General features: G+C 44.5%; 3 protein-coding genes across 3 annotated transcripts in view; 1 reads left to right on the top strand and 2 right to left on the bottom strand.

The window, feature by feature from the left end:
• Positions 1–5,860, bottom strand: part of LOC136429127 (uncharacterized) — a 47,140-nt gene extending 41,280 nt beyond the window's left edge. Inside the window, exon 1 of the mRNA XM_066419006.1 lies at positions 5,649–5,860. The gene's annotated coding sequence lies outside the window, so the exon portion shown is untranslated. The remainder of the gene's footprint in view (positions 1–5,648) is intronic.
• Positions 5,861–9,625: 3,765 nt separating this feature from the next.
• LOC136429124 (uncharacterized) lies at positions 9,626–13,603 on the top strand. The gene is made up of 3 exons (XM_066419004.1): positions 9,626–9,772; positions 12,034–12,243; positions 12,644–13,603. The coding sequence occupies exons 1-3, from the start codon at positions 9,626–9,628 to the stop codon at positions 13,118–13,120; spliced, it is 834 nt and encodes a 277-aa protein (XP_066275101.1). The 3' UTR covers positions 13,121–13,603.
• Positions 13,604–17,050: 3,447 nt separating this feature from the next.
• Positions 17,051–25,795, bottom strand: LOC136429611 (phospholipase B1, membrane-associated-like). Its single transcript, XM_066419496.1, has 9 exons — positions 25,748–25,795; positions 25,310–25,390; positions 24,570–24,635; positions 22,243–22,358; positions 21,078–21,141; positions 20,701–20,805; positions 19,279–19,374; positions 18,070–18,144; positions 17,051–17,276 (listed from the first exon to the last, which is right to left on the bottom strand). Exons 1-9 carry the CDS (start codon positions 25,760–25,762, stop codon positions 17,157–17,159), a joined length of 738 nt encoding a protein of 245 aa, XP_066275593.1. The 5' UTR covers positions 25,763–25,795; the 3' UTR covers positions 17,051–17,156.
• Between the last annotated feature and the right edge of the window lie 267 nt (positions 25,796–26,062).

Here is a 26,062-nt window from a genome sequence, read left to right as displayed (position 1 = left end):
TTCCGGACGGGACCAGGTCGGTTTCAGCACAGTGCTCTAGTTTCCGGACGGGACCAGGTCGGTTTCAGCACACAGTGTTATAGTTTCCGGACGGGACCAGGCCGGTTTCAGCACAGTGTTCTAATTCCCGGACGGGACCAGGTCGGTTTCAGCACAGGGTTCTAGTTTCCGGACGGGACCAGGTCGGTTTCAGCACAGTGTTCTAGTTTCCGGACGGGACCAGGTCGGTTTCAGCACAGTGTTCTAGTTTCCGGACGGGACCAGGTCGGTTTCAGCACAGTGTTTTAGTTTCCGGACGGGACCAGGTCGGTTTAAGCACACAGTGTTCCAGTTTCCGGACGGGACCAGGTCGGTTTCAGCACACAGTGTTCCAGTTTCCGGACGGGACCAGGTCGGTTTCAGCACACAGTGTTCCAGTTTCCGGACGGGACCAGGTCGGTTTCAGCACACAGTGTTCTAGTTTCCGGACGGGACCAGGTCGGTTTAAGCACACAGTGTTCTAGTTTCCGGACGGGACCAGGTCGGTTTCGTTCGCCGCCAGATGCGGCAGACTCGGCAGCTTGTTGTGATTTCCGCGTTATTTTCGTCCCGAGGCAGACTCGGTCGGCTGTCGTGTTTGGTTAGAGAGACTCGGGCGGAAGAAAGACAACCAAAACCCCGGCCCAGATGGCCGGCTCTAGCTGGCGCTGGACAGCACCAGAACACGCGGCATAGGCAGCCGGATGGATCTTAGCCTGGATGCCAGGAGTGTTTCCAGGCCAACTACTCGGGTGTATGGCCATGACAAGCCCACAAGGAAAGTACACGACAGCCATCCAGGCTAGATAGACCTACGGTATTCTGAACAGGAATGGAGCCGGTACCTCACAGCAGATGAGATTTCAAGTTTGTTCTGAGCGACACTGAGTCGTTTCTTGGTCCTTTTACAGTTCCCAGTTCAGTTCATTCTCTGTGAGGTGGCACAAAAGTCTCCACATGTCCCTGTCGAGCAGGACAGAACGGAGTTCTTCATCTTCAAGACCAACATACTCCTCTACTTAACCTTCACGGCTAAGACATCCAAAACCATAATATGCCTCCTTGTTAGGCCCGGCTTTCTATGCGTGTCTTTATTTTCTCTCTCGTTTTGAAACTTCTCTCATAAGTTGCCTTTTTTTCATCCTAGCCATTTACAATGCCTTGCCAGATTGAACGACGCTAAACTAGAAACCAGTGAAACAGGCCGACACCACACATCTGCTTTGAGCTGAAGTTCGCCCTTGTTTTTCGCGCCAGGAATAGCAGCCCTGACCTCTGACCCGCAGTAAAACTGTAAATGTGTCATGTCGACATTCCCGTCCTGAAACCATGGAAACGGCACCGCGGGGCGGGAGTTTGAGCCCATGGCCACCACCGCGCAACTCGACTCTGACGTCAGCGCTAAAACTGTAACTGTGTCAGTCCAGCCGAGACAGGTACTCATCTGCATCTCCACGTTCCCTTCCTGTAACCATGGAAACGGCACTGAGTGGGTCAAGCTGTGGTATCCACTTTCGGAGACTAACAGGTTTAGTAGAATAGTGGCAAATTTACACGCCATATCCGTACATTGAGTAAGGCGCTTACCGACAAGCTTTCTAGCCTTGTGTCCAAACCTATCATAGCTCCCGAGTCTCTGCGGTTTAAAAACCAGACCACAAGCTTTCGACCAGTTCTCTGGTCCTTCTCAAGCTGATTTGACCCATTAACTACCGTCACAGACGAACCTTCATACGACTTTGCTAAATGGGTGACAGGTCATTCATCCAAAACACGAAACTTGCCGGCTATACTTCAAAAGTACGTCCTCTTCAGCAGGATGACCATTCTGGCAGGTTTTCCCCCTATTCTGCAGATGACGAGATGACGAACTGCCACCTGCCTGCCAGGCGCACCCGGGTTGTGGACAGGCTATCTCAGGAAGTTATTTATCTTCTCATCGTGTCCGACTCAAATGGCAGCAGCCTCAGGCCGAAATGATATCTACCTGCTACTCGATTCACGATGGCAGGGAACCCTCATGATAGACGATGAGATGAACGGGTTTAATAGATACACACTCATCATCATCATCGGCATTAGCTCGTGGCCGAGCATTGTATCCGTGTCAAATAGACAGCTGCCTCAACTAGGTTAACACTGCTCTTGGGTGAAAGTGTCTGGTGTGGCTGCCCAAGCCCAGGGCAGTGTTGAAGAGTCGAGGGCATTTTGTACAGCGCAGGGTGGGTGGAGAGCGAGGCTGGAGGAGCCGCTCTTTACGTCTCTGTCGCTTGGATTCTTCTTTGTGTCTGCGCTGGTTTTCCATGTAGTCTGTCCCCAGTGTGATGCTGCGCCTCTACTTAGTGCGGTCTTCGGCCAGAGTCTCCCAGTTGGCATGATCAATGTCACAGTGGAGGAGAGTGGCCTTAAGTTGGTCGCGGAATCGACGCTTGGGAGCTCCTCGCGATCTTGTGCCATGTTCAAGTTGTGAAAACAGGATCTGGTGGGGGAGTGTAGCTAAAAGATCCTAAAACGTACATCGTCGAAGTCCTATGGCTAGATCGCTGAGTGTACTATGATGCATTATGTTATGCCACCAAGGGTCTAATATTACCAGAGAGAACATCGGCAAGAACTTGAACCGAGGGAACCAAACACCTAGAGGCCACGTCTAGCGAGTAATAGACGTAAAACAATGACAACAACAACAACATACATACTAAGATCACCTAGGAAGACTGCTAAATACTTAACGCGCTGTTTTCATTGATGAGAACCAGTGATGAGAAGTAAACCCCGACCTAGTTCCTGTTACAGTTGTCACGGCGGCTTGTTTTGACTTGTTGACCCGTAAACCAAAGGTCGTGTCGGAAGTGACAAGCAAGCATGGCAACTAAGTATCAGATGTCACCAACCCGATCCATAAAACTCATCTTCATCATCACTGGAAACCTGCAGACGTTGTCGTGAGAAGCAACATGAACGGTCATGTGTCAATTTGCAATGGATTCTTTAAGCATATCCCTGCCCATACAAGCCACGGAAATACCTTCAATACGTTAGTGTATAGACAATAGGGGGAACTAAAGAAGCGCTACATGTCAGTGTCAGCAGCCTGATCTACTGCGACCAGAGATGTCCGTCAAATGTGCTCTCCAAGCAGATGTTAGGCTCCGGTATGTTTCGGACATCTATTTAGGCGTTTTTATCGTGTTTTCTGTTTTGTCAGCTTCTCTTTGTGTACTTAGGCAAGTTGTAAGTACATGCCGGACCCTAACCTCTGCTTGGAGAGTGACATCAAATGAAGAGCGGTCCAAACTGCAATTCCACAAACTTTAAAATCTACAGACACGGCACGTGATAGACTTACGCTGTCCATCTTTACCTAACAGTGCATTAAGATACAGTACAGTATACATGCCTTTCCGAGTCAAGAGGTGTGAGGAATAACTTATCGGACATCGACAGACGTCATCCTTTCATGACTATCTACGTCCCGCGTCCGACAGCACAGAAAACCGGGCGTCTGTCATTAAAACATGCCACTCACCAACCTGGCGCAGATATTTCTTTATCTATTGATCTATTTTAATTTCTGTAATTTTCACCCAGGGTTTCCCAGCCCAGTGCAATGATTTGCGGTGGGGCCCTGGGTCATCATGAATAAAACAAGTAATAGGCGAAATCTTATACAATGAATATATGGATACACCGTATGAAGTTTTAACAGAACCACTTTGCAAAGTGCTGACGACGGAACCGGCCGTCAAGAAGAATCTACGGCGGTCTTTTCCGTCGCAAGACTACTGCGGTACGACACAGCCGCGACAGTATCGTTTATTGTTGTACTAGTTTGCGCTACGTTTCGGACTTAGAAGAGTCTCAGAAGCCACATGGGGTCACACATACCGTGAATAAGCAACACTGACAGTCGTCTTCGACCTCGAAGGTCTGCCAAGATTTGGTTTCAGTTTGGCGACCTTGAAAAGGTGACCTTTGCCAAGGAACACCTGCTCCGCCATGCTTTCCACTTTGTTGGAGAAACAAAATAATTAGATAAATAAATAAATACTAGTAGACAGTCCCAAGAGAGCCATGAACTTTGCGGTTTAAAGCCCACCGTGCAACAACTGTGACGGGGTTGATTTGATTTGATTTATTTGACTGTAAAAAAGTACAGCCAGGACTACCCAACTAGCCGAAGGCTATTACAAAGGGTTATCCCTGGGAACAATATTCAAAGTTCAATACAAACTTTCACAAAGCGCGTCAAACACACACATGAAGGTGTACACAAAACGTAAAGCTAAAATACATAGAAGACAGAAAATTAACAACACCGCTATACTATAGAACATACGGAAAACACCCGCATCGATATTGGCGTTGGAAAGAGTTTAACTCCAGGCTAGATCAACAGTGTGAGAACATGATGGAGTACAACATGTCAGGCTGGCTAGAGGCAGGGCCTACTTCCCGAAAATTGAACCAATGTAGTTCTTCGTGTAACCTGGCATAAGTCTATCGCCGTTGGGCCGGGCTATCCTTGGCCGAGCTTTCTGTTTTTTGTTTCTTCTTCACCCGGTCCTTCTTTTACTCGGTTGGGGCTTTAAACTCCTACCGGGTGCCACAGACGAGCCCTGCGGCGGAAAGCCCCTTCAGCCCTGAGGAGACCCCGGCCACTCCACGGTAGAATGGACGCCATAATAGGACACTTGGTTCGGGCAGCGAGCTTGCCTTGGCCGTTGGAGCGGTTTGGAGAGAAGACTCCACTGCACTCTACTGTACTCTACTCTGGGAGACAATTCAGTCGAGTTACAAATGGTAACTAGCTCACGGGGGAGTCGAGGATGAGGGGAGAAAGTCCATCCGACCGTTCTGTCATCTCAAGAAGCCTGGATACCAGATTGTTTCCTATTCCAGGTTCTACGCAGGCTAGCTCCGGGGATCCAGGAAAAACGTACCCAAAGGAAAGTTAACCCAAGCCCTGGGGAACAGGGTCTAACTCGGTCTAGCTGTGTTGAAGTTTCCTTAGGGGCCTGCTGGCCCTGGAGCTGGCTGGAAACAGGTAATCTCCACAATGAAAGCTGACATGTGCGGTGATCCGGCCCGGAGACAGTCGGCGGAGCTGCTTAGAAGTTGGAAAAACGCAAAATCCTATAAAACGACGAACGTTTCCAGACAGTCGCGCCAAAAACACAACAACAGGGAAGTCCAGCGGGTGTTGTGGGGAGAATGGAGACCTCCATCACCCGGGCCCCGCAGTGGGCAACAGGACACCCTTATTTTCACCGGATTACACTGCTGCCATTCATACACTTGACATTTGAGTTGAGATCTACGATTTGAAAGGATCAAAAGCTGCATTCATTGGCTCTACACCATCGCAATGTTTGTGACGGACGTGTGTGCGAACTCATATCAAACAGGGGAAGAGAGAGAGACCAACATCCAGCGCTAATTTGTCTGTCAGTAAATAAATAACGAGGCACGGGGACGGCGGTGCACGGGAACAACAACCCGCCGACGCAAACCTACCCAAACCTTCCCCCATCAGAACCAACCTCACAGTAACGACTTCTGCGTCCGTCTGTAGACAAACACCTGGCGGTAAGCTGTACAGAACGCGCGGGAAAAGGTGAGGGACTTACCGTCCGGCTGGGTCCTGCGGGCTCGGTAACACAGAGATAGTCCGCGCTGCTCCAGAGACGGCGGGCAGGCTGTTGTGCTGTGCGGGACACTGGGGGCGTACTGGACCGCCGCTATCTCATTTCACACAGACCATTTCGATTAGCACAACGGAGAAAGTAGGGAGAGAAAGGGCTCACGTCAGGGACCGTCCAGTAGTGTCTGAGGGGTGGCGTGATGGGGAGGAGTCGTTGTTGAAAGGGTGAGGGTGTGTCCTTGCGGTGTGTGCGACGGTGCTAGTTCTCTTACAATACTTCCAGAAAAGGGTGAAAGTAATTGTAGAAATTCCTCACCTAGACATCTCATGGAAAGTTGTTCAAGTGTATTTATATTTCATAAACCCATTCATCGACCCATAGTCTAGTTTTACCGGAGCTTTTATACTTTCCCATCACCAACTGTTTGTGAGCTGATAGTATGTGAATCCCGGTAAACCTTTTTTAACATATCCGTATCTGCCACGATACTTTATTCAATTATGTAGATCACATCTTATACAATAACAATATTTCCATACATCCATGTATGTCATCATTGTCAACCCCCCGAATCTGAGGCAACGTGACAGAGGTTTTTCTAACTTTTTTTTTTAATGTTAACACAAGGTTTGAATTCTCAACACTGTGCAGAAAACAAAAATAAAGGGAAATATGGACCACATCATCCCTCAGGAATTTTCTGTGATTATTTTTGAATCCCGGTAAACTTACTGAGGATGACACTCAGACTGATCAAGGGGGGTGAAGGGGATAACCTATGACCTCCTCGGGCTGATCGAGCCATCAACATCGATCCATCCAAATCCATGTGTCAGACAGATAGACAAACAGACGGATAGACAGACGGATGGACACGCAGACTGGAGCTACCAGTCGCAGTGGAGGCCGGAGGACAGTTTTGGGGCTGGGAAACACGACACCGTTAGTGTCTGGTTCGGGGTTCTGGTGCTAATAATAGCGCCGCTCTCGTCCCGGTTGCAGGAGAACTTTAATATGTTCGCTCTGCCGGACACTGATTTCAACCGCCCTTCTAGTCGGCAGCCGCCCGTAACCGCTAGCAGGGAGGGGACAGAAACCCCCGGACAGCTGGAGTTTGTGTTATAAGACAAACTCTCGCCGTGCTTATAGTACAGGAGCCAAATCCTGCAAGAGGCTGAGAAATGTGATTTCGTTCAACCCATCTTACAGAAAAGGTTTCACCTGATATTTTGGTAGAGGGGGTCCTTCTTCATCACACATGATGATTTGTTTTGCTGAAATTGTGGCATCACGCTCCTGCAGCTAGCGCTATTAAACTTAAGATTGTTGTGGGGCACAGGTGTTACCAATACAGCGATGTGTGATCTCAAGCGTAGAACCGACTGCCGGCCATTATATTACCAGAGAACTGAAACCTACGATCGTCTTTCCAGATACAAGTCTGTGTAACAACACACGTGCACGCTCGACTGTCCCCAAATGCCCTAAATGTCCGGCATGTTCTTTTCCGTAAGGCGTCGGCAAATGTTCATTTCCCCGGTAATTCGCAGGAAAAGCCGTCTTATTCACGTAAGGCGTAGCGAGGAGACCAGATTTTGCGTATTTGAATTTCTTGATTTTTTTAATGATGACTTAATACGTAGTGGTTTCTTCTGAATTCAGCGTAAAGCGTTTTCGGGACCGCCACGCATACCTTCCTAAATTAGCTTTTATAGAGAGAGGGAGGGAGGGAGAGAGAGAGAGAGAGAGAGAGAGAGAGAGAGAGAGAGAGAGAGAGAGAGAGAGAGAGAGAGGGGGGGGGGCAGAGGAGAGAGAGAGGATCAGAGAGAGTGGGTGAGAGAGAGAGGGAGAGAGAGAGAAGGAGAGAGAGAGGGAAGAGAGAGAGACGGAGAGAGGGGGAGAGGCAGAGGGAGAGAGAGAGAGGGAGAGAGAGAGAGGATCAGAGAGAGTGTGAGAGAGAGAGAGAGAGAGTGTGTGTGTGTGTGTGTGTGTGTGTGTGTGTGTGTGTGTGTGTGTGTGTGTCTGTGTGTGTGTCTGTGTGTGTGTGTGTGTGTGTGTGTGTTCAGACCTCATGCCTAGGCTACAAACCTGAAGCTAGCCTTCGGTTCAGCCGTCAGTTCGAAAAGCCTAGCATTTATACCAGCTAAAAGGCCACAAACGATATAAGTAGTCACTCAACACGAAGATATTTGCTTACAAATAAAGTCGGAAACGACAAAATATCACGAACTTGGCGTGAAATGATAGTGACAAGGGACACCTAGCGACAATATCATGAACTACGATCCGTCTGCCTCTTAGATAAACGTGGCCAGTAGACTTGCAAGATGAATTATGACAGCTAATGAGAAATAGTAATTAATGAGCTATTTTCGGGAATAATTTCGGTAGTGGAGTAGAGAATACTAACAACGTTCGAAATTGATAGAAAACTTGATATCCCAAAGATGCGCGTGTGCCGAGACCGGGCGGTCACTGCAGATCTCTTTTGATCAATCTTAATCATTGTATTTTTTTGTTCTTAACACAGTGACAACCCTGTGATTTCCAACAAAGTGATTCGGTCTCTAATTTGGGGCCGAATATGATAATGTGACCATCCGGGCGCGAACATTTTGGTTGTAGAGGTCCCTTATTTCACCCCTAACGGAAAACTGGTCAATAACGTTCGCAAAGGTTGTCGCCAACCGGTGCAACCGAGTGACGACCCCGCGTCGGGCCCGCCCACACCGGTCAGTCATCCGCATGTTTTGTGTGTGTGTGTCTTCAATTACTAGGCTAGGCAAACGGGTAATAGTTAAAAACAACGTCTTCCCCACAAACTTTACCAAAACCAAAAATGTTATTACGCAAGTCATGATGATAATGTTCGTCCATACGCAAGTCATACGGACTTGAATAAACGCATAAGAGTGAACGGGCCTTGTGCGAAGTGGTACAGGTAGACGTGGACACATCAGGCATCGTATATTGTGACAACTGTCGCCTAACTTTCTCTGACCACAGGGAAAGGTACCTAAAGGCGCGGCGACAATGACGTCATGTTCCCCACAGCTCCTCCTAACTGCGTCGTTCTTACGTCACCCTAGTCGCCATGACTACCAAACACACGTCACTCTTCGCAGAGGACAGCCACTTCACATTACGTCCTACCGGTTGTTACTCCGGGAGACAGATGTCAATCTCCACAAATACACATCTGTCGCCTAGCAACGGAAACACTGTTACCGCTCCGCTCCCTAGATGACCTCCAAACTTCCCGTGTTGTTCCGTGTTTGTGTTTGCCCCGACTCTTACCGGCTGTATTAAAAACTACTTAAATCCCCATTTCGCCCATCACGGCCTTCTGTTGGGGCCGTTTCCACCAACAGTTTCAGCCATATAAACGTCTGTCTGCTCAGAAATCCCTCAGTAAAAAGACGACGAGCCCACAGCGCACAGAAGAGCCTATAGCTACAGGCTACACCTCCTCCTTCCACTGCGTGAAAGACGAGTATCAAGTAATCAGAACAGAAACCCTTGCAGTATAAGGACGCAAGGAGACCCAAATCCGCGGTATAAAGGTCACCACAAGACCCAAACAAGCAGTATAAGGACGCCACAAGATCCAAATCTGCGGTATAAGGACGCCACAAGATCCAAATCTGCAGTATAAGGACGCCACAAGATCCAAATCTGCAGTAAGGACGCCACAAGATACAAATCTGCAGTAAGGACGCCACAAGACCCAAACAAGCAGTATAAGGACGCCACAAGATCCAAATCTGCAATAAGGACGCCGGAAGACCCAAACCTACAGTATAAGGACGCCGGAAGAGTGAACGTCAGTCATCGATCCTACAGCGGAAGGAGATCGAAAGATCCGAAGGACGTCACAAGACCCAAACCACAGACACAACCGTTGCAGGACGCCAGAAGCGCCCACCCTCTCCTCTCCCCTCCGCGTGTAAGACGACTGTGCGATGCCCCTGCCACTGAGTCCGTCCTTGGTACTGCTGCTGTCGCTGTCCTTCTGGGCACGCGCTCAGGCCGGATGGTGCACGGCCACCGGACACTTCTACGACCCGCACTCGCCACACGCGCCTCTCACGCCGTGCTGCTTCCACCAGGTAAAGCACCTGTCACACTTGTGCGTATATGCAAGTCCGCATGAGTTGCGCATGAACATGTTTTGGGTTGAGGTTAAGTTTGCAGCCGAAGAAGTAATTTCTTAGGTTTGATAACTAGACTGCTCATCGGTGGGTCAAAGCAGAAAACAACTTCCTCCCCGCAAAATTTACTTAAACCAAAGAAATGTTACTGTGGAACTCATGCGCACTTGAATATACGCACAAGTATATTCATGTAGGGCCCTAACCTTCAGTAACATTTATCTGCCGGGTCCCTAATGTACGCCGGGTCCCTATATCCGCCGGGTCACCTAAATCCGCCGGGTCCCTGATTTCCGCCGGGTTACCTAAATCCACCGGGTCCCCAATATCCGCCACTTTTAAAAACAGTGCATGTTAGAGAAATAGGTAGTGCAGCACGGGCCCAGGTGTGCACAGTTTAGATATACATACGTATATTAGTATTGACTTTAAAAATACCTTATGATGGGGGATGTTGCGATTGTATCGGAAATTTCTTTAGACGCATTTTTCAGGGTGCCGGATATATGTGACCAGGCGGAATTATGTTTAACATAGGTGTTACGCCCCAACATTTCCCAAGTTGAAAACCCTTCACTGTCTTTAGGGTATATTGCAGTTGGTAGATAACGTCATGTTGCTGTTAAAAGGCTAAATATCCGTGCAAAATATCAACATTCAAAGCATATTATTAAAATTTTCAATGTACCTCTTTCATTCCAAGAATGTCAGTAAACACAGTCCAGACATGTGGCTGCGAAATTGAATAGTTAAGACCGACTGACTGACTGATTGATTGATTGATTGATTGATTGATTGATTGATTGACGGATTGAAAGTAGTTGTTCATCCTTGTTTTCTGTGATCTTCTTGTGATTAGGCCTCAAACCCACATTCTGACCCCTGAAATATGATTGAACGGACCTTTGTTTCATGGCATAAGCAGAAAATCTCTTCCCTTCCCCAAGTGCTGTCCTAAGTAGATCTGTGTGCCATCTTTCGTTTTCAAATACATGTGTAGCAGCAACGCTGCAAACTCATCACTGAGCTTCCGCCAGTCGTAATGCGAAACCATCTGCAGCCCTCTGCCTCATTCCCTACACTTCGGCGTCGCGTGTGTGAATAATAGATAGTTTATTGCAAATTCATGCCCGTAGGCTAATTGCATGTTGACAACAATGTCGAAATACAAATGTAAGGTAAAACAAAGGTATACATGAATACAAAATCATTCTATATTGCTATTCTACAGTAAGTTTCTATATCTACGGTACTAATGCGGGGTTTGATAATACATTCCTCACGTTCCTACATGAAGGACAGGCAACTTTTCCCATAAAAGTCGTCTTCATTGAAACAAAAATTGTGAGGGCCCGGGTAATCGTCTTTCTTTGTACTGTTGGAGATGTTTAACTTGTAAAGGTGCGCATGCACCTGTTTTGCCCTCCCTTTCATGTTGTGACGAAAACAAATAAATGATAAAAACTATGTTTCTGCCTTGAGTTAAATACGGCATGGTTGCTAAGCGACCCAGAATTTTGCATTACGTGTATTTGAAAACGAATTTGACACACAGGCTGATATAGAGGCGTTGCGAGTGACAGACGCGGCCTGTTTATTTTATTATTTTTTTTTTATTGGTCAGAAATTACCCGCAATGGCAGCCTATTAGCGCTGAATCGATACAGGGTATTACAGGTTTCACACAATACACAACATAATTATATAATATCTTATCCACACTTGCATTTTGTGGAACTGTCGCAAGGGTCAGGGCGGCTGCCATTCGGCGCCACCAGGTGACCTCAATACGACCTTCCCCAACCGAAGTCAGGTACCCATTTACACCTGGGTGGAGTGAGGAAAGTCGTGTAAAGTGCCTTTCCCACCGATCTTGTGCCCTTGCAAGGGCACAAGATCGGTGACTTGACAGGATTCGAACTCGGGACCTCTTGGTTCTGAGTCGAACGCTCTGCCGTTGCGCCACACGACCCCACTAAAAACACTTATCATGTGTTAACTGTTTACCGTAGGCAGAGTAGCTTTATTTCAATTTTTCAGAAGTACAGTTACAAAGACATTGACATTTTTTACCAATCTTATGTAGTTTTTCTGTGGCGCTGTGGTGTAAGTTATTGTACTTTAGTGCAGCGCCAAAGAAAAACTACATAAGATTGGTCAAAAACGACCTTAAGCAAATAACAAGTAGTTCACCTGACCGATGACGTCATTTCCCGCAGGGGTACTGGCACACGCCGGGGAGTCACGTGACGGGGCACCTGGACACCTGCGTGACGTACGTGACCACCTGCACGTCGCACGGCCAGCTGCAGACGGACCGCGCCGTCAGCGTCAGGTGCTGCGCGTACAACGGCAGGTACTTCCCGCACGGTGACGTCACCTACAGCGAACCTAGCGGCTGCCAAGTGAAGTGCGAGGAGGGAACACTGGTAAGGGCGACGCCTAGCGCCTTGTATTTGAACTGAAGTATTGCCATGTCAGGCTGCAGTTAAGAAGCCAGCGATTATCAGATGCCCTTGTTGGTTGCTATCCCTGTAGAGTTGGCAAAATGTGTGCCAATCCTGTTAACTATATGCACCAATCAGGTTGCACTCAACTTTTTTTTCTTCTGAAACTCGAGTTACTCATCTTGAAACAGTTCACTGGTGATTCTGTTGGCTCCTCACAACTCAGTTGCCCGGTCCTCGCCTGATTTGCTTGTATCATTTTCACTTCACAAATGCCACAGTTAGCAACAGGTTACCAATAATGTCAAAACAACAAATGTAACTTACAACAGCTCACCAATGCTCTCTGGTAATCTATGACTGACATGACGACTTTCCTCAGGTCATCCAAGGTGACTGGACCCTGTGCTCCAACCCGCCTGCCGACGCACAGAAACAAGATGGCTGCCCCCACCAAGGTCACCACCTCGCCACCAACGTCACCATAGTAACCTACCGTGACAACTGCACCACGGCCGGCCTGAGGTGCGACCCGTCCGGCGTCATGGTCGACTTCACCACGGTGGACCCCTCCTGCTGCGTCAAAGATGGCGCCTACTTCCCGCCCGAATCGCACGTCGAATCGGAGGCTAGTTTCTGCGAGGCGCGCGGACTGTATTGCCGCAAAACGGGCGTGCTGGAGCCGTTCGCCTATCAGAACGCGCGCTGCTGCCGCTACAACGGGCGGCTGTACGTGCCCGGGGAGGTCATCTCCGTCAGCACCGCCGGCTGCGTCACCGCGCAGGCGCTGTGCGACGACAGGGCGCAAGGACAGGGACTAGTTGTCATGGCAACGCATGTGGAAGATAATTGTTCGTAACTGCAGTGCCAGCGGATTAGTATTAGTAACTTATTTGCCAACGCCACATCGCAGTATGAATTAGAGCAAGGAGTTTAAAATAACTTTATTAGAATAACTTAATCTCCTTGATTAAAGGGAGTGGCTATCGTAAGGATCATCCTGTCAAGAGTTGGTAAAAAATTGCACTGTTGACAGGATGATCCTGTAAGCAGAGGAAAATTGTATTGTTGGCAGGATCATCCTGTCAATAGTCTCAGGCACGAGTAACTACAACAAATCGACTCATGCACAGTACGCCACATTGTATGAATAGATACAGACCCACTCACAGTCATTGTTGCAGATAACAGACGAGGGGTCTGGTTTAAGTCGACGAAAGATACTATTTGGTATTTAAAAACAAAGTTTGCAAGTCGGTTGGATCTGTAACATTAATATTACTATCTGCAATTTCTGCCTTCTGCATTTTTTTCTGCAGCGTTGTAATAAAGTGTGAGAAAACATTGCCAGGGTTGTCTTTCATGATTTCCATTTGCATGGGATCTCTTTGCAGCAGTCGTAACGTTACTTCATTAGCCAAACTTTTTACCCAGACACAACCATGCCTAACGTTGCATCAGTAACCTTAGCGTTTACCCAGACACAACCAGACCTAACGTTATATCAATAATCTATGAAGTAATCACAACTACGGTTTTTGTTTATTCAAACCAGGCTCCAGTACCCGTACCCCTCTACAGTACACACGCAGCTTGTCATTGCACCTTTTGTTTGGTTATGTTGTTAGCAGACTGTCATTCTTGTAATTACTTCGGACAGCTCATAATATATAGACTAGCGCATCAACTCAGTCTGCGCTGTATCATTCATGACTGGACTACTACTAGTACTGAACTCTGCACACAGAGTAAAACTGGAAATAACAAAATCATCATCATCATCTATCGTCCGGGTAAAATGAAAGGCACTTAGAAGTACATGGAAGCCTCTAACTTAGACAAATTCTATTATCATACAGCAGCATGATCACTGGTAAGTTGCAATCTTATGCCCGAGGACTTCATAGAAGTACTAATAACGCTGAAAATGTCATGCATGGGCGCCGCCATATATGCGGAGAGGACTTAAACTATTTCCCTCTATGTGAAATTCAGTTCAGTTCATCCTCAATGAGGTGACACAGGTTCCTCCACATCTGTATCTGTATCTGTATCTATATAGCCGGTACAACCGCCATTAGGCGTAACACACCAGCTTCGCAGGCACGCGGCGCGGTAGCAGCTGGTTATATTACACTGTACTGCCTGTCACACCTAACTTTTGCACATCTGACTGCAACCGTTCTTTAAAGCTACTTAGTGAAGATGCTCCTACAGTACTTGATGACAACGAGTTCCATTCTACTATGGTTCTACGAAAATACGAATTTTTGAACACATCAATACTTGGCTGATAACTCTGGTACTTAAAAGCATGACTATTTCTAGTCCTCTTCTGAGCTGGCATTAGATACTTATCAGTCGGTACGTCCACAAGTTTGTTAGTCATTTTGTACATCATGGAAAGTCTGGACGTTGTTATTCTGTCCTCAAGTGACATCCATTGCAGATCTGCTTTCATTTTGGTGACACTAGCACCCCTGTCATAGTCGTTCGTGCAGAACCCGCAGCTTGGTCCTGCACCCTCTCCAGTTTATCTTTATTCTTCTTTGTGTATGGATCCCAAACTGTTGCAGCATATTCAAGGTTTGGTCTTACTAGAGACGTGTATGCAAGTGATTTTACCTTTGCTGGGCATGCCCACAAATTACGTTTGATCACCTCCAACGTCTGTTTAGCCTTAGTTGTTACTTTGTTAATATGGGTGCTCCACTTCAGCCCCGTTGTTAATGTAGCGCCTATAGCTAGGTACGGGTGGCTCTTTGTTGTTGCCAGAGCCTGTCCACAGAACTGGTAGGTGGTTACAATTGGGGTTCGTTTGTTTGTTTGTTATGTGCATGATGTAACATTTTTCCGGATTAAACTGCATGAGTGTTCAAATCTTCTTGCAAAAGGTGTTAATCACTCTGTGTAGACAACTCTATATATAACAGACAGTCATCGGCAAATAGCCTCACATTTGAATCAAGCTGGTCTGTTTATGTACAGGAGGAAGAGTAATGGTCCCAGAACGGAATCCCACATGTTCCTGTCGCACATGAAATTAGTCAACCAAAACATGTAATGAGTGAACACACCGTTTATTCAGGACCCGGCAGAGTACATTACTAGTTGTAACTTGTAGCCCAGGAAATGATACATCGCAGACGTTAGGAAAACATCCCCAACATGCTGCTCTGTGTAAGGAAACTGTTAAAAGGTAGTCATTTTATAGTTATCAGACTCTATTTATAGAAGCAGCTACATAAATGTGTAGTTCAACCATACGGCTGTATGCTGTCTCTAAAGCAACATAGGAACAGTTTTTTTAAGCTAACACTATGTAGTCCCTACAATAATCACAAGCGTATTTCTAAACCTGAGTTATCTTAAATTTAGAAGTTCAGCCAATGACAAACTGTTTTGAATCATAATTAAAGACCTATGTACTAAGATAAACCAAGAAGAAGCTACATTACTGTGTAGTTCAATCATACGCCTTTATGTTGTCTGTAAATCAAAACAGGAACAGCTTGTTGATAAAACTACATACAATAATCACTAGCTTATTTCTCAACCTGAGTTATCTCAAATTTAGTTCAGCCAATGACAAACTATTTTGAATCGCGATCAAAGATAACAAGAGTCTTAGGACCCAAAATCTCCATGAAACGTTGTTTTTCTATTAAACCAGTTCCCCCATTCTATATCGCTCAATGGTATGACCCACACTGCAAGGGGAGAAGTCTGACCTACTTTTCTATAAATAGCTACTGACAGATGGCGTGCCACATGACAACACTGCAGATATAGATTTTCCTCATTACTTATGCAAATTAAGTCCAATTTGCATAATTTGCAGTTCATTGTATACATCTCTGCTTAGGCTACCTGCATAGTAAATAACATGAAAATCTGTCGCTCCTTTCTTCAGTTATTCTCCTTTGAAGATTTTGACAAATACGCCATTAGAGTTCCAGTGACACATACCAGGGGGCCCAAAATCGACCTTGACCTTTCTCCTCCCGACACCTACCCACATACCAAATATCATTACAATTCATCCACACGTTCTATAGTTATGCTGATTTTAAGCATCCGGTGACACATACATACACACACGGTGACACAAACATACACACACGTGCACACGCACGCAAACACACTAACTTTGCATGATTTGCACTTCAGTGTGTACATCTCTGTCCAACCTACCTGCGTACCAAATAACATGGAAATCTGTTGTTCCTTTCTTCAGTTATACCTCTTTAGAACATTTTTACAAATAGGCCATTGTAGTTCCAGGGACACAAACTAGGGGGCCCAAAATCGACCTTGACCATTCTCCTCCCAGCGCATACCCACATACCAAATATCATTACAATCAATCTACACGTTCTACAGTTATGCTGACTTTAAGCATCCAGCGACACACATGCAAACGATTTACCTCCTTACTTATGCAAATTAGGTCTCATTTGCATAGTTTGCACTTAAGTGTGTACATCTTGATCTAACATACCTGTGTACCAAATAACATGACGATCTGTCGATCCTCTCTTCAGTTCTTCTACATTGAAGATTTTTAAAAATACGCCATTGCTGTTCCAATCACAAATGCCAGGGGGCCCAAAATCGACCTTGACCTTCCTCCACTTAACACCCACCCACATACCAAAAATCATTACGATCCATGTACAGGTTCTACAGTTATGGTGACTTTAAGCATCCGGTGACACAAACATACACACAAATACCAAACGCAAGCAAAACAGTATATCCATGAAAAAGCCTTTTTCCATGGAGATAATAATGCACTAAGATTAACCATTGATGATTACCACAGTTGTTTTTATTTCTAAGTTTAATATGGAAGCCTGTGCATAAATAATCACCGCTGGCGGCCCTGTCGATCACTATGAATGGCGCCAACAGAAGAGCGAATCCTGGATATCCAGGAATGTTGCCGACCGCCAACGATGTTGGATGGAGCAACTTTCGGATAGGTCATACGTGTTCTTGGTTGTGGGAAGATACTGGGGATGAAAAACAAAAACGAGTATTTTAGGTTTCATCAACAGCTACTGTAACAGTAGATGCATGTCTGTAGTCAGATTTGATCTCCGTAGTTCATGCTAAAGGCAACCCAAGCAATATTAGGGCCCGAAATCGGATTTTGCAAGTCAATCTATTTAGTAATTTCTATACATGATTACTTCAAACAACACAATCACAATGTATAGCGACGACCATGATGCAAAAATATGACTTTGTTGTAATGAGAGAACTCACTGAAAATATAATTTCCACTTTTTGGTCAACAATATTGCTTTGGTTTCCTTTAATATTGCTGGAGGATAATCCTCAACAACAGCCTTGTTGATGACTAGTTTGCAAAAGAAATTAAAATGTTTACAATATACAAATATATGTTGCACCTGTAATGGAAGAAATGGCGAAAAGCCAGCTGAAACACCTATTAAAGAAGGCTACTCAAAACTTTTCTTTTTCTAAGCTGATTAGATGTTCGTAAGAATCCAAATGTAAAGTAACAAGACTTAGTATACTCAAACCATCCAAGAAACTACTTTGAAATCTTGTTTCTTATTTTCTTTTATTAGAATTGCAACAGTGCAGTACACGTGGGGCACAGGCAGCTATTGTTGGTGTCGTGACCCACACATAATGTACCCGGTTTTACACTTGGGTTACACCAAGGGCACAAGATATCGGTGACGTCATGGGATTCGAACCCGAGACCGCTGAGTTCTGGGCCGAAAAACCTGCCGTTACGCCACACGACCCCAATGGTCTTCTTGATCTACTGACCTCCACAGTTGGACACTTCAGGGGCTCCCCTTTCTGCCAGTCCGTCTGCTTGGCCTTCTTCCCGACAGGCTCAATCTGTGAAGGGGAAACACTTTCAACGTCTGTCCAGAAGAGTGCGAAACATCTACCAAACAACTTGTTCCCACCATACATGTACTTGCTCATACATACATACATACATACATACATACATACATACATACATACATACATACACACATACATACATACATACATACATACATACATACACACATACATACATACATACATACATACATACATACATACACACATACATACATACATACATACATACACACATACATACATACATACATACATACACACATACATACATACATACATACACACATACATACATACATACATACATACATACACACATACATACATACATACATACATACACACATACATACATACATACATACATACATACACACATACATACATACATACATAAACACATACATACATACATACATACGTTTACGTACGTACGTATGTATCAATACGCCAACATGAAGTGTAGCAACCAGAAAAAGTGAAATAAAATATCATATGATAAACATATGTATATTCAGCAGACCAAAGGCGTCTGAATGCATTCCACTCAAGATGAAAAATACTGGGCATCTCATACAACGACAGAATAACAAAGACTTTTACCGCAGAACAAACCAGAAAGAAGTGGCAGAAATGGTAAGAGAGAGAAGGCTAAGATGGCTAAGACATGTCCTGCGAAAGGAAGAAAGCAGAACAGCGAAGAAGATCCTTGGCTGGAAGCCACTCGGTGGAAAAAGAATCAGGGGAAGGCCAAGGTTGACATGGAGGTCAAATGTAGAGAATGACCTTGAAGCCACTGGAAGCTCCTGGTACAGAGCAAAGAGGTAAACAACACCGCGACAGGTGGAAAAGGGACGGCCCGATGTGCCGCAAAGGCACGGGAGGGACTCTGTTGTCTATTACATGTAAGTATGCCGGAGATAGAAGGGAAGACAATACTGCACACAGGATCAGCCAGAGAACAGCCGCTCCTGCTGGAAGGGAAGGAAGTCTGAGGAGGAAGGGGAGCCCTGAGGAGCCCTCACGAGGCCTTCTGTAAGGTAACTGCACCTGTAAGACGGGCTTCAAAGGGGAGTAAGTTTTCCTTCGAGACCAATGTCTAACTGTCCCGGAACATACCATGCTGTTCCACAGTCCGATTGCTGCTTTCTCGTGAACCTTCTCGCCGAGGTGGAAACAGTCCGGAGCGAAGAAGGACAAGTCGGGCTCTCCGTCCTGCGGGTAAAACAGAACATGGATCTTCACTTTAAAGTTCATCTGTGTTGGTAGAAGTCATTCTGTGGAGTTTTTTTTTTATTTTTATTTTTTTTATTAAACAACAGAAAAATATACAGGACACAGAGGTGATGCACTCTAGCTAAAGCTAATATTAAACATCACCTCAGGAAATAAAAATTACAACTTACATAGACAAGTACAATAACAATAAGAAACAGCAATTGGGTCGTCCAATACAAACAAACTAACAAACAAACAATAAATATATCAACATATCTGAACTAAGTTTTGAAACGTTTGCTTGTCGCAATATAGTGCTGAGTCAAGCCTAAAATGTTACAATTGAAATCATACGAAACAAAGGATGAGGAGTTTAAACTGTAAACGCCAACACAATAAATTAGACTGAACAGTTTTGTCAAGGAATAAACCATCTACATCCGGGCTTTACAACCATTCCTCAACAGAGACGGGGGGCGCCATAGACTTTCTGCAATATATGATCCACTGCTCACCGAGTCACGTGTAGTATCTGCATAACGTGACGTCACAGAAGCAGGGGATGGGTCATTCCTTGACAAAGACTGTAGCTGTTCAGTCGAAAATTTGGGTAAGTCCAATTTTGTGTGTTGGCGTTTACAGTTTAAACTCCATTCAGAAGAACATATGGATCTCTCAGCATTCAACACAACAAAAAACACTAAGAACAGTAACGATTCTGATCTAAAAGCTGGAGGTAGACTAACGCCTCAACAATCTAAATCTGTAGTGGTCTAAATCTGTACTTATCTTTTATACAAAAAGCTATTCTGAAAGTGTATCAACTCCCCACAACTTAACCAAGTAAAGCCACAAACTTTCCTCCAAGACTTGTACGTTGATCTTCCACTTCTGCATTTTTCAAGCCATTACGACCCACTATACTTAAACAGAGCACGGATCTCTGAGCATTCATCACAACAACAAAAACCACAATGATGGTGACCTGAACGCTGTAGGTGGACTAAGGCCTCAACAATCTAAATTTGTTGTAATCTTATTAAAAGTTATTCTGAAAGTGCATTAACTTCCTGAAACTTACAAAGTACAGCCACAGACTTTCCCCCAAGACTTTGCTTGCATCTTCCACTTCTGCATCTTTTTAAAGCCTTTAGGGCCCATTGAAATTTGTGAACTAGCCTTTCTGTTTTTGACACAGGAAGTCTTAGATTTAATTCTGTTGTTCTGGGCAGGATTAGGGATACAATTCTGTTGTTACCTGAGTTCTGGGCAGGGTTAGGGATGTTTGTTTGTTTGTTTGTTTGTTTGTAATTCTGTAATTACCGCTTGTTTGGGCAGCAGGAACTCCTGCATGAAAGGCTGGAGCACCACGGTGAAAGCGTCACTGTTGTCATAGCGACCGTCTCCTAGCAGCTCCCGGGTCAAAGGCTGCAGGGGGTAATGTTGGGGGGGGGGGGATGGTTGGGACAGTTAGAGACGGCATGAACAATCTTCTCAATGGGAAGGGATAAGGAAGACAATGGATCTGTGTAAAATACGAAATAAAAAGGTTCTATCAGTTTGCTAAAAATTTAGCTGGCACCAGCATCGGAGACATTCTCATAGAGTTAGCTTCCTTTTGATTGCATCCATTCTGAACTCTAGGTGTTCACATACAAAATGTAGAAATGTCATTACTACATGAAACAGTCAGAACGTACCGTGTAGTCCGGGTTGGCCCCCTCTGCCAGGTCCTTCTCGCCGGCGGTATCGTTACACGCGCAGCTGCAGCAGGGAAAGGAAACTGTCTCTCTGAGAATCTATAAGAGGGCCTGCATGGGGGGGTCCCGACAACGCTCTACGCTAAATTCGGAGGGCCGGCTACGTAATACGCTAAATTCAGAAAGCCTCCCTACGCTCTACGCTAAATTCAGAAAGCCCGCCCTACGCTCTACGCTAAATTATGGAGTGGTCGGCAACGCTCTACGTAAAATTAAAACGGCCGATTACGCTCTACGTAAAAGGGGCATTTTTTATTTTATTCATTTTATTTCTGTATTCTTTTACTAGGGTAGGCTTCGCACTGATTTTCAGGGAGGCCCTAGATACACATATACAAACATACAAACAATGCAGAGCATGCAGGCCCTCCTATAAGGCGACCGATCAACCATACCGGCATAACAATATCTCATTATGTCAGGGCTGCACCGTTGTCTCACTCATTTGGTAATCTGATATTATGTTTATGTTGTCTAGGATACTTATAGGTTATATATCAATTTGTAGTTTGCATATTTTTCTTTATCTCATGTAACTCTGATCAGTGAATTTTATGTAAGGAACTTCTGTTTGGGGTTCCCCCCAGGGCTCATTGAAATCGCCAGCTGGTGACATGAAACAAAAAAAACAAAAAAAAAAAACTTGATCCATATAGCAGGACTTCTGGAACATCTGATTTTCAACTATTTCTGATTTCAAAGACTCGCAAAATATTTTGTTTTTCATTCACAACATAGAATTGAAGATATATATAGGAGTCACAAACATTGTATTTTTATCTAGGAGGCAAAACTATCAAAGAAAGTCCCACTAAAGAGATATTACTAAATTAATGATGATTTGTTGTGTGAAGATTCAAATTATATTGACTTATTATCTCCATGAAAAATGGAGATATAGTTTTGTGGGTGCGTGTGCGTGTGTGTGTCTGTGTGTGTGTGTGTGTGTGTCTGTGTGTGTATGTGTGTTTGTGTTTCCGCACTACTGTAGTCAGCATAACTCCGGAACCTCTTGATGGATTACGATGATATTTGGTATGTGTGCAGGTGTTGCAAAGCCGAAGTTCAAGGTCGATTTTTTCCTGCCTGTTTCAGATCTACGTACCTACGGGAGGAGTACTTGAACCCGATTCTCTCGCACTGTGTTCTGTTGTCTGCCAAGTCCCGGTGGAACAGATGCATACTCATGACCGGCACCAAGTTTACAAACGTCCTCGGCACCTGCAAACAAACATGTCAGGAAATCATGACTCGGGATGTGTACCTTAGTGCCCTGTCACACTCGTGCGTATAATCAAGTGCGCGTGAGTTGCGCGTGAACATTTTTTGGTTTAAGTAAGGTTTGCGGAAAAAACGTCGATTTCTACTTTGACCCACCGTTAGGCAGCCTAAGAAATTACATCTTCGGCTGCAAACTTAACCTCAACCCAAAACATGTTAATACGCAACTCATGCGGACTTGTATATACGCGCAGGTGTGACAGGGGCCTAAAGTAAACGTAACAGACACTGGCATGGGTACAGGTACCTGTACAAAGATCTGGGTACAGGTCCGGACTTCGTTTCAACTAGGTATGTGATGATTTACCATTCACAAGTTTTAGTGTCTTGTCAAATGTTCTATTTTCTACAATGTAGCAGTTTACGTCCAGTTTGGGTCATGTCCACAAGTCGCGGTGTATTATGCCAAAGTCTGTTCTCATGAGCAATAAAGAACGTCATAAGTATGATCCTCAGCCATCTCTCTCTTTTATACAAAACAATGAAAAAGGTTTCCGTCCAGCGACATAACAGAATAAACTCCTGAACCAGTAACAAGTTGCACGGAATCGTCGTGCATAACGTATTTCATATGTAATTCGACACCGTGTACTTCATCGTGCGTTTCTAACTTACACGATAGCTAGTATCTTTTAAAAGTAGCTGACGTTAAACCTTTCTTTGATATTCAGACTATCCATGGTGATTCGAGGTTTGAAACTCTTACCAGTTTTAGGAAGGTTTGATACAAGCTAGCGACCCCCGGACGCGTGGTTAATTTTTGCACGGCAAAACATAATAGCCATGCGTTTATCACGTGAACGCCACGTGCCGCGCCTGTCGTTGAAATTCACAGATCAAAATTGTTTTCTTCCATCGCGTCAAGCAAGCGGCGGGTCAAACATAATGACTTTACTATCATTTGTCTGTAGACCACTTTGGATAGTTACTGTGCATTTTTTTATGGTCTATGTTCTTCAAGCAAAGCGCCAGAAGGGAAAAGACTGAGTTGGACGATAATGGGTTAGACTAGCACAATTTTACATCATATACATCAGTATAAATACATGCTCGCACGGCGTTAAACAGGCGGAGAAAAACTTACAGACCATGCATTTCCTTTTTAGAAGAGCTGATATTTCTGCCCATGGGTTTAACATTTGGCTCTGTCCGCGCGGTTTTAAGATAGATACGTTTTGAATCAATTGGACGTTAACTGGTCACCTTACGTTACAAGTGGCGGCAAGAAATAAGTCATGTACAACTTGAGTCCGCCATCACCTTGTCTTCGCCCATTTCTTTGTATTATTCGGTGTTTCTTTGAATACAAAAAGTCCGGACCTGTACCTGTATCTGTTTGACAAAGTACCCAGCGGTCTTCAATGATAACAGAAACATGAAATGACGTGTATTTATAATGCTTAAGATGTAGACTTCAGGTGTCATTTGCAGAGAACCCATACTTTTGAGGGGATCTCAAATCAAAAATGGCAACTGTCAGAGACAGAACAAGCTGCTAGGGGACCCAAACCTACACCACTTCTTTCTTACATCACAATCTATCTGCCACCGAAAAATCAAGACCATAGCATGTCCAGGTTAATGGAGATAAGAACGATCATGACTGCCGATACATTTACTCACGGTAAAGCAACACACTTTTTTATTTTGGTCTACTGTAGATCAAATCTGATTCCATGTGAAACAGTGTAAGGCTAAACTCAATCACCATGACCATTGCCTGTACTGATCAAGACTGTATGGAAGTGAAGGTTGGACCCTAACTACGAAACTGAAGAGTAGGGTACATTAAGCTACCGAGAATGTTATGTTATGAGCTACTGTAAAATACATTTAAGCTCGCTTGGTTTTTGTTTCGCGCTAAGGCGAAAATGCAGTGTTGGCGGTGGTTTTGGGTTCGCGACAGTGCTCTATTCACATACTACTACAGTATTTGAAAAAACATTTCGCGGTTGTTTTAAGTTCGCGGTGAAACGTGGCCACAAAAACCGCGAACATAAAACCACCGCGAACATTTCTGCATTTACAGTATCCTTTCTTACAGCAGAGATCAGAAGAAGCACCTGCATCATTGGAGTGTGTTTAGAGAAACGCTCTACGCCTTCCCTAAATACTCAGAACAACCAGTCACACGGGAGGCTCTGTACTAACCTCCGCCTTCAGAATGTCCAGTGCAGCTCGTATGCTTGTTACATAGTTGTCTGGACTCCGGTTTTCCTGTAAAAGTCATCAAAAGTTTTAGAGAATGACTAATGTAGGAAATATTCCAAGGAAAAGCTGTACAGTTCCTTTATGTTCCAGCTGGAAGAGAATATACCATCAGGTACGTTTGAAATCTTGAATGTGTATGTGAGTTCATACAGTCCAGCTTTTGTAATGTTTTAATGAAATAATGAAGACCTTTATTGCACATTTTTGCCACACTGAGCTCACAACAGGACAACATTGAACAGATATAGATAAAAAATAAAAGTAAGTATCATTAGATAAATTCAAATTATCCTCGCTTAGTTATAGTAGAGATATGTTTCTCGATGGACGGTTCGCCTAATTGCATTAGGCATATGAATTTGTCTTCAGTTAACTTAGTGTTTAAAATAGGGAAACAGGTTTAGTTCAAGCTTGGTTATACAACCTACATTCTATTACAAAATGGCATTCGTCCTCTTTTCTATTCAAATTACAATATCTACATAATCTTTGTTCTAGAGGGGTGTCTTTCGGTTTCAATAATGTAGTTTGTGGTAGCTGATCCTTAGTCTTGTGACTGCATTCCTGTCCCTTATATCTTTATCACTTAGATATTTTTCTTCGTTATATGTAGTTTTAAACAATCGTCATGATATTAACTTATTTTTGGCAGCCCCACCTATGTTGCCATGGTGACCTACCTTGTTCTGGCAGTCCTCACAGAGGTCATGCGCACTGACCAGCAAGGTCACCACCTTCCAGTCATTGGAATAGTCGATTTCCTGAAGAGGGGGGGGGGGGCAAATCCAAGCATTAATCAGGGAGGAGGCAGATTTTTCAGACGCCCAGACAGAGTTTTCTTAATTGATCAGTTTTTGTCAACGGTTAATAAAAAAAATGAATTTTTTTTTGTTGTCACTTTCAGTGTTGAAAGTTACGAGACTTAGTGTTAAAAGAAAACTTACGTTTAGCACAATTTGACATAAAGATGAATGTGATATAATTGGAAAGAGACAATGAAAATGATTTGATAACAAGATCACATGGACATAATGAAGGAATGATATCATGCACGTGTGAAAGACGGTACATTTTCAATGTTAAAAAGTTGATACAAACATATCAAGTTAACATCCCACCTTAGAAGACTTCATCAACTTTACCAGCTTCCTTGCCTGTTCAACCAAATCCCTGCAAACGACAGCGCGGAAATGTATTGAATAAAAAGACTCTTTGTACGCAACCAAGTGACTTTTTATTCAACCGACGTTTCGATGACCATCTGTCACCTTCCTCATGGCAATTCTGACTGGTTCACATTGCACTGCAGCACAGGTGTCGCTGCTTATAGATGCTTATAGATGCGTTCCCAAACGTTGCGTTCCCAAATACTTTTCCTTTTTCATGTGACTTATTACTAATCTGATGAAACTATTCACGGAGTAAATATCTAT

This window comes from Branchiostoma lanceolatum, chromosome 3 (genome assembly GCF_035083965.1).
Source record: "Branchiostoma lanceolatum isolate klBraLanc5 chromosome 3, klBraLanc5.hap2, whole genome shotgun sequence".
NCBI lineage: Eukaryota > Metazoa > Chordata > Leptocardii > Amphioxiformes > Branchiostomatidae > Branchiostoma > Branchiostoma lanceolatum.
Note: the sequence above shows the minus strand (reverse complement) of the source record. Positions and strands in the feature narration are given on the sequence as shown.

Coding starts and splice junctions, on each gene's coding strand:
- LOC136429611 (XM_066419496.1), bottom strand. Junction 21,142..22,242: donor TTCAAGTACTCCTCCCGTAG/GTACGTAGATCT, acceptor TCCCTGCTGCAG/CTGCGCGTGTAACGATACCG. Junction 17,277..18,069: donor TGAAGTGTCCAACTGTGGAG/GTCAGTAGATCA, acceptor TTTCATCCCCAG/TATCTTCCCACAACCAAGAA.
- LOC136429124 (XM_066419004.1), top strand. CDS start 9,626: ATGCCCCTGCCACTGAGTCCGTCCTTGGTACTGCTGCTGTCGCTGTCC. Junction 9,773..12,033: donor CGCCGTGCTGCTTCCACCAG/GTAAAGCACCTG, acceptor CATTTCCCGCAG/GGGTACTGGCACACGCCGGG. Junction 12,244..12,643: donor AGTGCGAGGAGGGAACACTG/GTAAGGGCGACG, acceptor GACTTTCCTCAG/GTCATCCAAGGTGACTGGAC.